Consider the following 12,297-nt stretch of genomic DNA (forward strand, 5'->3'; position numbering starts at 1 on the left):
ATTTTTATAAGGCCTTGGAGCATGGGCATAGTAAAATAGATCCCTTCCTCTGTCCTGGGAAGTCTTTAGTTGTGTCTTGTGCAGCCTTTTGAGAACTTTTTATTGCATAATTTTTTGCTTCATTTTAACATCCTCTAATGAGATGTCTTCTATTAATTACATTAGCTAACTGATCCAATAACTTTAAAACACAAAACCTCTTAGCACCGTTTTTACAAGTTTATTATGCATTAAACTTCCAGTCACATTTGTTGTTGCGATAAATTTATTCCAACCCACTTTTATTTATTCTGAACAAAACTTTTAATGGTGCTTTTTGGTATCTTACCAAACCTTCACAAAGCTGTACCATTATCATAAATACTTGTTTTTCATAAACAACCTTCTTTTATTACATTTAATCACTTATCTTTTATAGTTCATAAACACTCTCTATTAAACCTAATGCACACACACATGTGTGCATTATTATGAGTTTGTTTTTTACAGTATATTTCAAAAAGGTTAGGTTTCAGTGTGGTCTAGCATAGTTAATGCAGCTCTTTCTCAATACAAGTTACTCAGCTGAAATGCTTGGAGAGTATAGCTCCTTTTAGGGTAATACTCTGTGTTAAAAAACAGTATTGTTCTTCAGGAAGATACTTTAATTTTTATGAGATATTAACTCATACCCAACGATGTATAAGGTTACAACTTAATGCTTTATGTTTTGGCATGGTCTACTTTGCTCACACAACCTTTACTGGCTGCCATTATGCAAGTAGTTTTTAATTATGAAGCTATATTCTATAATTTGTCCACAGATCTCTTATTCCTTCACTGTGCAGAATGGATCTACTTGTGAGATGTGTAGTAAAGGGGGCTCTCCTCTGCAGGATCGTTGCCTCACCAACTGTGGGAGTCTGTGTTGAGTGAGGCAAGATATTGTGGAGCTGGCAAGTATGATCTCTGTACTAGGAGAACTGAATGCCCATGCAGAACAAATTTTGTGGCTGCATAATTTTCTTTGTATAAATGGGCTTTACTATGTGACTAGAATGTGCTCTTTATTTTTTAATCATCTGTGTACACATATGAGATAACAGCAGTTAGTGTTCATTGGGGAGCTGAATTGGTGGTCTTTGAATGGACCATACAAATAAGTAAATACTGTATTTGGTATAGACTTGATTCAGTATGCTTAAATATTGCTTGATATCTCGCAGTGGTAAGGATGAATAATTTCCCATTAAATGATCTCCCTCTACTCTGTATGCTGAATAAAAGAGTGGATTCTGTTGGAAAAAATGTATGACTGTGTATGTTGAAACAGTGTTATTGGGTGGAACTAAAACCCACATAAGTAGCTTTAGCTTAACGCTTCCTAATTCTTGAATGTTTAGTTTTGTTGTGTTAATTTCATTCCAAAATGAATATTTTTAAGTAAGAATTTATATGCAGGCAGTATCCCTTGGGTGATGCCAAACAGCAGCATCTCCAAATGCAGAGTCTCTGGCTTTGTGCTTTTGATAGCACAGCACAGGATTCAGGCCCTGAGGATTTCCAGGGTGGGCTGGTGCAGCCTGTGGCACGGCCTGTGCTCACCTAATTGGATCTGCCCTTGCACCATGTAAAGGTATCTGTTAGGTCTGTGTAAGCTCACATCCATCTCTTGGTAGGAATGTGGATGTATGACTCTGGTCACTTTTCTTCTTTGCAGTAATTTTTTTTTTTTTTTAATTGGAGGAGGCTGGAGGGGTTCATCGATCTTTCAAGATAGGAGCTAGCGATGCGGAAAATTCACACTAGGGATGTTCGGATCTGTTTCCCCACCTCTCACCCAAACCATAGAATATAACTGAAAATTATTCTCTTCCTGCTGCAAGAACTTTAAGTGACCACCAACCTTTCTGCCTTCAAGGCAAAATGTAAGGCGTAGCTGTTTTTCAATTTTTATCATCACTAAAGCAAAGGAGTTGGGGTGACTAATACTCTGTGAGGGAGGAGGAATAGTGGGAAGGGATACTAAATAAAGTACTCGTAGTTCAACTGCCTGTTGAGGTAATATAATTTTGGACGATGTGGCAGTGAGCCCAGCATAAATGCGTATTTTGATAAATGAGATTGTTGGACAGTAGCGCTGGCTGGAGCTCCTCCTGCTCCTCAGAGGCTTCGTGATCAGGCTGCTCCCTGGTGTTGTATTTCCAGCTGCACGCTCACAGGCAAGTGCACGAGTCCTGGGTTTAGGATGTCTTTGCTGTAAGCAGCACCAGGATTGGGACTGAGTGACACTTCGCAGCAGCGTTTACGGCCAAGACTGGCTCCTTTTGGGAGAGCAGTGCCCAGGTCACACCAAATGATAGCTGAACAGAGCTGCTGATGGGGGCCCCACCTCCTAAATTCTGACAAATTGTGCCCATCAAAGGGCAAGTTGCTCGTTTCAGGAACAAACCAGTCTGCTTCGAAGACTGTCGTGATGCTCTCATACTACGGAGTCCCTGTTCTATGGAGAAAATTGTTACCTTTTCCAACACGTTTCCCCTGCTGGAAATAGAGAATAGGTCTTAACAGAGGAGAGGTCTATAATACTTGACACGCAGCAGCCAGACAAAACTGCAGTCTCTCTTGTTCTTTTTCTCATTCTCTCATCTCTCTGCCTGAATAGAACCGATTGGATAGGACATACTGTAATTTGTTTTTACAACGAATAATGTTGCAGTTTATCCTCAGGGACGGTTGGGTGAGTAATCTCACAGCAACCTTGACACCCTGATACTGTAAAATGCAGATCAGGTTGGTTGTTTTAAGCAGATAAATCATTTAGTTTGGTTTTACTTCCAGTAAAAGGGGGCTAATAAGGAAATGTTTGTGAACCTCATGCCCATGTGATAATGTATTTTCTCCATATTTAAAAGTATTTAGCTAGCTGTAGCATTTGGTTTGATTTACAGGCTCATCAGAGAACTAGATAGGTGTTACTAACTTCAGTGCTAGCTCTTGGGCTCTCCTCTTTGTCTTTTATCAGTTTACAGAGACTGAGTTTTGGGCATGTTTTAACATGTAATTCAAATGAGGTGTGATTGACACTGTTCAAATAAACTGGTGTCATTAAGCTGCTGTTCCAAAGGTTGTGCAGCTTTGAGTGAATGCATTTAGCTTACAGGTTAAATAAAATCAGATTCCCTATGCACTGGCTGTAGATTTTATTATTTTTGTTTGTTTGTTTGCAGAGGATGATAGCTGGTTCTAGACTGTAATAATCAGTGTGATTTGAAACATTGACTATATGGTAACAAAAAGCATTACAAGACAGGAAAAAGGTATTGTAAGATAACAAGGAGGCAGCAACCACTCGAACCTTCAAAAAGATTGTTCATCGTGCTGGTCTGTTAGAACTGAAGCTGATCATTGTATGTTTGGTATTTGCACTCCATTAAAGGTAAGAGGGCCTGAGTCACTCTGCAGAATTCAGGCATGGACAAATGTGAATCATCTCTGACTAAACCACCTGCAAGCAAGAAGCTGAAATTGCTCAGCAGTTGAGGGGGAAGCTGTGTGCGTGCCTTCCTTCTGTCATGGCACACAGGCAACCTCCAAGAATGTCATTGTTAGTTTGCCTCGGTATGTGTTAATAACTGGATTTTTTTCAGCAATGGCTTTGTATGAAAGCTGAAGGAAACGAGATTTCCGGAGAGGTTTGGATCAGGCCCATGGCAAAGAGAGAATGTATGTGTAGGAATACTATCCCTTAGGGGTCCCTTTAGGAGGTTGAAGATCTCTGCCATCCTAAGCCATGACCAGCTGTGCAGAGAGGGGGTCATAAAAAGTCCATGTGAAAAAATTGTTTAAAAAACATTTGTCAGTAGCTTTAATGCAAACCACATGCTTTCCTCTGACCAGTATGAATGGTAAGATACTTGCAGTGCTTGAATCAAAACATCCCTGATTAAAAGCTAGTGGATCCCTTTGAAATTAGTTGGAACTGCTTTCACTAAGCAGAGATGAGAATTTAGCTTGTATACAAAACAAAAAAGATCTAAAGTCTCCAGGTTTTTATCAGTTATTTTGGAGACACGCCAGAGCTGAGTTTCTGGCATTGAGACTGTTCTCTGTCCCTCTCTTCAGTGAGGCAAGACCAGGGAAGAGCGTTCAGTTAATGTAACGCTGCTTCTGAGCTGTCAGTCATTAACAGCCTTTTCCTTGTGTTTGGGCAGTAGTAGGTGGCTGCTTGTGATGGAGCCTGTAGGAGCCAGAGGATGAGTAGATGGAGGCTGTTTGCCTTGTGCTTGTAGGAAACAGAGAAACCAGGAATGGCTGCAGGACGATGCGGTTCAGGAGGCGTCTGCTCCGAAGGCACATCCTGCAGCGGCCGTGCTGCGTGAAGGCCGGGGCTCATGGGACTGTGGCTCCGGGCTTCCTTTTCCGGGCTTCTGCGTCCGATCACACAGCATGCAAAGATGTCAGCACCCCCGGGCTGGGTTTGCCTCACAGGTCCTGCACGGCGCTGGTGTTGGATGTGCCTAGCTGCAGGGGATGAAGGGTCTTGTGTGTGGTATATATCCATCACTGAGCCCTTCATGGCCCCTACAGTAAACCTCTGCTGATGTGTGGGTTCTGTGGTGGCTGACACATAACTGAAAATAATCTTTTTCCATAACGGTGAGACTTGTTTTCACATTCCTGAGAGTAGCCAGCTTCTTGCAGTACATCAGCCCTGCGCTCTCTTCATGTTGTGGTTTGTGCGGTCTCTCAGCTCTTTCATGAGCATCTTCCCAGGTATCAGCCAGAATACCAATGCTGCCTCAGTCTAAGTTTTTCTTTAACTTTTTCTATCTCAAGCATTTTGGCTAACAAATGATTCCATAGACCAGACATGTCCGCTCTCACACTCTCATATGCAGTCTCATCTGCTTGGATTTTTGGTTTGATTAATCCTTTCACTTCTTAAGGCTCTTTCTGGATACAGGCAGCCCAGTTGGTCTTTAGCTGCCTGTGGGTCCTGCACTGACCACCACTGTTTTGGTGAGCAGTGAGGCTATGACAATCTGACACAGCTGGCTTGTGGCTACTCAGAGGTCCATAAGAGCCGTCAGTCCAGTTTGAGTGTTTGTGACTCTTAGATGTGGCAGGAACTCTCCTTTCCAGTGTGATAGGGTTACATTAGTTTTTCTTCATATCTAAGTGAATTGCCTTGTCTTTCTGTCTGATGGCAAATTTCATGTTTCGTTTACTGTAAACTCTTCCATTCTCCAATATATGCGAGGCTTCAGCATACAACAGATTTTCTTCCTTATTTCAAAAGAAGTGTTATCAAGAAAAAGAAAATTAAAATGTGTCAAGATGATTTGCAGAGAAAATAAATACACTGAGGCTAAGCTTTCATCCCAATTAGACCTTGACAGTAAGAAATACTGGGGGGAAAAAAAATTTCAGAGTTTCAGAGAATGTGAAATAATGTTTGGTTTGGGGTTGTTTTTTTTTTTTTTTTAAAAATCAATTCTCCTTTAGCAAGTCTTTCTTTTTTCAGGAATATAGTGGAATTTGGTTTTGTGTGAGATTGTTTCTCATAATAATTTTGTCTCATAATACTTCTTGGTTACAGCTCATGCAATGGCAGTCAGACTGAACTTCTGAGTCCTGTGACCCTCTGGACTTTAACCCCCTGTATTTCACCTTCGTTGGCTTCTAATATATAATATTTACTGATTCCTGATTCCTAGAGCTGCCTTTGCGTAGATGTTTTGAATGGCTTACTTCAATTTGCTGTCCATTAATCTTGAGGGGGAAAAAAATGATGCTTTCCTACTTGCTGCCCTCCATCAGGTGTGAGATCCTTAACATTGCAGCAACATCCCAACCAAAAGAAGTGGTTGACACTGGCAGTAGAGAATGAGAGCAGGTGACAAAATGTTCATAGGGGTTAATGGATATGAACATATACGTTGCATGTGCTGACCTAATCTCTCCTTCTGTTTCTGTGTAAACATATGCAAAACAGACGTCCTTGGTAGTAAGGAAAAACCTCCACCAGGCATAACTTAATTTTTATATCATCTTTATATTATCTCGTACTGGTATATTCAGTACACCAATTACAAAAGCAAATAGACTTATGCCTACTAAAACCATTATCAGTTACCATTTAGCATACTCATTAGAAATGGCTTATTAGAATATGAATGTCTATATTTTTTTAAAGCATCATTCTTCACTTAGAGTACCTACTACTAGTCTACCGCTGACAATTATAAAACAAATTACCAGTTGTCAACTAATATACAAATAGCCTACTGGGCTGTTATTTCAAATAAGTTTTAATATTTTCCCATTGAGCAGAAATGCCGAGTTCTAATGAGTTCTAGTTTGCAGTAATGAGGGAGCTGACAACAGGATGAGGGTTGCAGCCGGCTGGGTTTGAGCAAAAGCTGTAATTGAGAGCTATTTCGATACCAGCGTAGAACTGAATCCTCCTAACTCAGCTTCTCATACCTCAAAATGATACGCCTGTTTCCGAACATTGCCTCAGTAGGGGCTAACCCTGGTTGAGGGATTGACCCAGCGCTGCTTTTTGAGGGGTAGCTTCATAACATAGAATAGGTCCATTTACTGGGTCAGAAATGTGATTAGTAAGAAATTTCATTTGTAAAGCAGCCGACATTGTTACTCTAGCAGTGCTCCGATACAGGGGCACCTCCAGGTTGCTTATGTACAGCTGTAGAAGTTGTTAGGCTTCCCCAATACTCCAGACACCAGAGAGAGGGTTTCTTTTGATGCACTATGGTTGAGTGCTCCTTCCCCTTTGTTACTTTTATTTTGGTGCTTCTCTCTGATGTAATCTTATTATGAGCTATTTCATCGTACCTGCTTTTACAAGATCAAGCTGCTAACTGCCTTGGAAACTTGTTTTATTTATTGCTGGTTTTGTTATTCAAACATGTAGACAGAAGAAATAAAAAGAGTACATGGGTAGTTTAGGCAAAGATTTACGGCTTTATTTTGTAGCACAGATGTTTGTATAAGCATTTGCATTTTGGGGAGCTTGTGTTAGCATACCTATTCTGAGGTTTCTCTGGGTCTGCATGATCTCAGAAAAGACAAAGTACATCTATTCTTTCTGCGCCTTCTCTTCCCTGTGAATTTTGTAGCTGAGGCTTAGCATTTCCAAACTTTGTGTGTCTTAAAATCTAATATTTCAGTGAGCTGGGATTTATGCATGTTGTAAAATCCACACAAAGCCAGCAGCAACTATTTCAGACTGTTGTTGCTGCTGAACAGTTAACAGTTGTCCCGGAGTGTGCGCCCTCTGATCCCTTTGCAGCCGTGTCCTCCCATGCCGCTCCCTGGCCCGAGGACGAGCGGTGGCAGCGTCTGCCGCAGGCAGGGAGCGGGCGAAGCGCTCGCCCAGCAGCGCTGCGGCTGCCCCCTCCAGCCAGGAGAACCATCGGCGAGGAAGAAGGGTTGCACCCAGCCTCGGACGGCTCTGCGCACCTTGCCCCGTCAGCAGGCTCTCCTCCCGTTAACCCCATGGCTTGCTTTGCTTCTGGCAGTGCTGCACGGGCAGGTGTACCGGTTTTGCACCCCAGAGGGGACATGGCTGCTGAAGGAGAATTCGACCCTGCCCTGGAGGAACCTGTCTGAGTGCGAGGCTTCTGACCAGGTAAGAGTTTCCATTTCTTGCTGCTGTTGTTGTTTAGGACAAAACAGAAGAGAGGAAAAATATAGTCATTGATGCCCACGCGTTTTTGTCCTGTCAAAGTAATCTTTACCAACTCATCCTGGGTGCCTCGCTTCAGTGAGCCTAATGGTAAGGGACGTCAGGCCTCTCCCCTTCAACAAAGGGAACGTGGAGGGTAGACGAGAGCAGGTCTAAATGTACGTGAGAGAGCCAAGAGAAGTGAACCAGGTTGTCCCAGGTGCGGTGCAGGGGGCTCAACTGCAGCCCACCCAAACTGGAGGACTGACCTAATGTTATTCCTTTCCTTTTCTTCTATTGGCATGTCATTACAATAAAGTGACCATTTTGTTCTCTCCGTCTTGTTAGCAGCTATTAAGGTGATTAAGATGCACTGAACTGAAGGATATTTGCTTTTCACGTTTGGGCAGGGGGCAGTCCCTGCTTTTTGTTTGTTTGGGGTGCTTTTGTCTTTTTATCTTAATTTGCTGTGGGTGATGGAATTAGGCTTGTCAGTGTTATTTTCTTACCCCAGTGCTTTATACTCTGTAGGGAGCTGACACACCTGGCACCAAGTGAAGGAGAGCTTAGGGATTTCCAGGGGATTTTTGTTGGCCATTGGCGTCAGCGCACTGTGTGGGTCCCCACGACACGTGATACCATTACTGCTGTGAGGCTCCAAGGGTGATGCTTTTCCTCACAGAAATTGAGTGCACTCTCTCTGTCCCAGGGTACTGGGAACTAGTACATACCTAGCCAAAACAGTTCAAGTATATGAAACTCCCAAGTGCTGCAGGATCTGTATCCTCTGGAGTTCCTGTTGCTCAGTGCCTCATTCTTCAGAAGGAATAAATGGCTGTAGACTAGAAGGAGATGGGAAAAGAGATAGTTTCTAATTCTCCAAATATGTTAAATTTAACTTTTTCCTTTCATTTGCAGCCTTATTCCATGTCCCTTCCATGTTCTGGGGTATCCCAGCAGAGCGTGTTATCTTAACGCAAAGCGTAAGCCTGGTCGTTTGACTTTTCCTTGTTTACTGCTATGGTTTCTTCCAGAGCTGTGTTGGGACATGCCAAGGAAAGAGATATCTAATGGTAACACTTGGTCATTTGGCACCTGCCTTCAAGTTTCCATTAAGTGATCTGGATTCTGAAACCCTGCATACATGGTGTCACTCCCTGAAATGTGAACAGCCGTGTTTGGTTTTCCAGCTAACGTATATCGAGCCCCCTAATAACCTACTTTGTTTTATGCATCTTGTACATGAGAACAAGAGGTTGTTTTGATAAATTTGCTGTGTATTATGTTACAACTGTTGCTAAAACAAAATCCAAAGGGTTTGTGAGTGAATCCTTATAAAATAACATTGTTTACTTTAAGTGTGTGATGTGGTTTTGATTTGCGTAGATGTTTTAAATTGTCAGGTCTCAGTAGTTTGCCTGAGCTTTGATACTGAAGAGATTTTCCTCTTCTCTTCATAAGGCAGCTCTCATCATTCCCTTTAAAACATTAACCTGGCAAATCCCTGAGGAACAGCCTGTATGTTCACCTTAAATCCTTCTGGCTGTGCAAAGTACATCTGAATAGCTGTACTTATTTCTGAAGTACAATGAATGTATTCCTTTGTACAGCACAGTTCTCAGGAGTCAATTGCAGAATTAGCAGCTTGAAGGGAAGTAAAATGCCTGAGTCTATTTAGACAAAGATATGTGCTTAGAAATGAACCAGAATAGATAATATGAATGTGCCTCAGAGGCTGCACGATAAGCCTGCGTTATAATTCAGACCTGCCTGTGGCTTTTCAAATACTTCTCTTCTCCCTAAAGATTTTGGCCAGCACTTTCAAGCCAGGGTCTTGGTGGTTGTGTCTTCGACAGTGAATCTGAAGAGAGCTACAGCCCAGGACTGTCAGGGGGGTGTAAGCATCTGCGCTGCTCTGGCCCGCGTTGGGTTGCTCCCTCCCAGGTAGTGCTGTCTAGGTCATGGGAAGGTGTTGGGCTATGGTTCGTTACCAGGAGGTTGCATAGTTGAGGCAGAAGAGAGACTATTTGGGGGCAGAAAATAGTTTAGTTGTATGAATGCAAGGCATGCTTTGCCTCAGAGTCAATGAGCAGGACCTGGCTTGTTTTTTTTCTAAATGTAGATGTAGCCAAAGGACCCCCCTCATTACAGCAGTAAGGAGGCTTGCTTTAAGTGTTCAAGTTTGAACATATCAGCTTTGCCATTCTTACTGCAGGGCTGAGTGGTGTCTGGGCCTCCTGCCATCCGTTTAAGACTTCCTTGTGTGATAATTCATGCCTCTCCTACTGTATTATGAAATAATGTCACATTATCTATTTTCTAGCCTGGCTGCAAAACCCAACTGTTTGAGTGAACACCTTGGAGCAGCTGGGGAATTAAGATTAAATTTTTATTTCTTTAGAGCATACGGAAAGTGGAAGACTGATTTGATATGTGCATTTAAACTTGAAAGCAGGAGAATGACTTCTGGGTATCATTAAGAAAAGTTAGAAAGCAGCTAGGAGAAAAGAACTGAATCCCATGAGCTCTGTCTTCTCCCCCCTCCCCCCCCTTTTTTTTTCTTTTCTCCTTTATATGCTCTCAGGATGCACCAGAAGAACAGCTCCTGAATTTGTCCATCATATACACCATTGGATATGCTCTTTCCTTCTCTGCCCTTGTAATAGCAACTGCCATCCTTCTGGGATTCAGGTAACTGGCGAAGCTCTGAAGAGAGTGGAGAAAAGGTGTTGTTTTTCTATATGATAATATCAGACTTTGACAGAAACGTTTGATTCCCCTCCCCCCCTTCTCCCATCACCTCATTATTTTTCTATCTTATGTCACTTCCATGTTCCTTCCTACAATCATTTCTTCTCGAAATGCAAGTAAAATTCCTAAATTTTTGCAGTGTTACCTGTATGAATGTGTGGAACAGATGCTTTTTCTCAGTTGAAATATTTTGTTGTGATATGTTTTATTTCAATGAAATATCCACTGGAAGAGATGGAAAAAGAGAGATTCCAGCATTCCCCCGTGGTGTTGCCTTGCAGATGAGGCACTAGTCTGGGGAGTGAGAGGACGTTTAGGATGGAAGTTTTCATCTTGTCCTTCTTGGAATTTCATAGAGCATAAAGCTTGGTCTGGCCTATTTCCCAGCCCTCACATGCAGGGTGTATTTCAATGCAAAAATGGCTTTTTGACACAATTTCTCTTTTTGGAGAACTTTCAGAAATTCTTATTTCTTTTGCAATATGGAAGAGAACCTGCTTTTGAAACTTGAAAAGTTTCTGTGAAATAAATTGCTGTCACCTGGTCAGATTGGAGTATTGGGTTCAACCAGGTATGCACCAACAAATTGCATGGAGTGCCTCAAAATTAAGAGACTATTGGTTGCACTTGCCAATGATACACTGTGTAGGCTTGGTTTAAAAAAAAAACAAAGGAATTAAAAAAAACACCCCAACTTTGGACTCCAACAGAGAGAGATCTCTTTCCTCTGTAAATGCAAGAGGTGTCTTGATTCTAGCCAGACTTTCCTGCAGTTTGGGGATGCTGAGCACAGGAGTCTGATATTTAGAAAACGCAAAGATGTGATCCTGCTCTGTTGTGGGAAGGAAGTCCCTCTGCCATGAAGTCCTGCTCCCTGCTGCTGTACGTAGCCAGGTCCCATCATCCGTCTAACACACTGATGAGGCTGCCTGCTAAAAAAGCATAGCTTTCCATCTCCTGGTACTTATTTGAAATCAGGTCGGGAACCTTCAGGTCTCTGATCTTTAAGAAACTTTCTTCACTGACTAAAGCATTATCATTGTCAGTTAATGATCTGGTGCCAGCACTCTCTGTTAGCAAGGCAGTCCCTCTCCTTTCCTCCCTCCTAAGTATTTGTACCCCTTATGTATTTAAAAAGATCAGTCATGCCTTCTGGCTTCTAATTTCCAAAACTAAAATGATGCAAGCCTTCTAATATTGTACCACGCCTTCTAGCATTGTATTATCCCTCCTCCTTCCAGTGGAGAAGCATAGGCTAGCAATCTCAAAGAAGATTTAAAATGACTACAGAAACGGAGAGACATGCTCACCCTTTGTGAATGACACGTGATAATTATGATTTGTACGTGTTGTACTTGTGCAACTTTGGGACTCATCTGACAAAACACCAGATGGTCTTGAAGTCTCCAAATGTCTCCCAGGATAAGTGCTTTCTCCTTGTTTCACCCATCAATGACACTTTTTGAGTAATCTTAGCAGCCCAAATGTAAAGGTCATAGAGCGCAACCATATACTTTCTGAAGGAAGGAAGGAAAGAAAGATGCATATGTTTTTTGGCAGGGAACAAAGAGCAGGTTCATCACTGAGAACTGGTAGGAAAGAGGGAATTATGATGCCCTGACTTTTGTGGAGAGATGCTTTAGCATTTTTTCCTTTAACTGTGAAGCAGGGACTGGAGAAGCGTACAGGAGCATGTGCTTCTGACTTTGAAAATGAGGTTTCAAAGATGTTAAAGGGACCGAGAGCCTTGTTAAAACTATGTCATCAATCCATTTTGTGCTTTCGTGTCTAAATTGTCTCTCTGGAGTCGGCTTGGTCCTGGATCTCATGAAATACGTGAGACCTCCCCCTACGTGGACTGTAGTTGCTGGATT

At 42.2% G+C, this 12,297-nt stretch overlaps 1 protein-coding gene across 1 annotated transcript in view; it reads left to right on the plus strand.

The window, feature by feature from the left end:
- GLP1R (glucagon like peptide 1 receptor) overlaps positions 1 to 12,297 on the plus strand; it is an 88,578-nt gene that overhangs the window by 49,026 nt on the left and 27,255 nt on the right. The window contains exons 4-5 of the mRNA XM_072857735.1: positions 7,527 to 7,636; positions 10,257 to 10,363. Coding sequence (XP_072713836.1) covers positions 7,527 to 7,636; positions 10,257 to 10,363 — 217 coding nt within the window. The remainder of the gene's footprint in view (positions 1 to 7,526; positions 7,637 to 10,256; positions 10,364 to 12,297) is intronic.

The sequence above is a fragment of the Ciconia boyciana genome, chromosome 3 (genome assembly GCF_034638445.1).
Source record: "Ciconia boyciana chromosome 3, ASM3463844v1, whole genome shotgun sequence".
NCBI lineage: Eukaryota > Metazoa > Chordata > Aves > Ciconiiformes > Ciconiidae > Ciconia > Ciconia boyciana.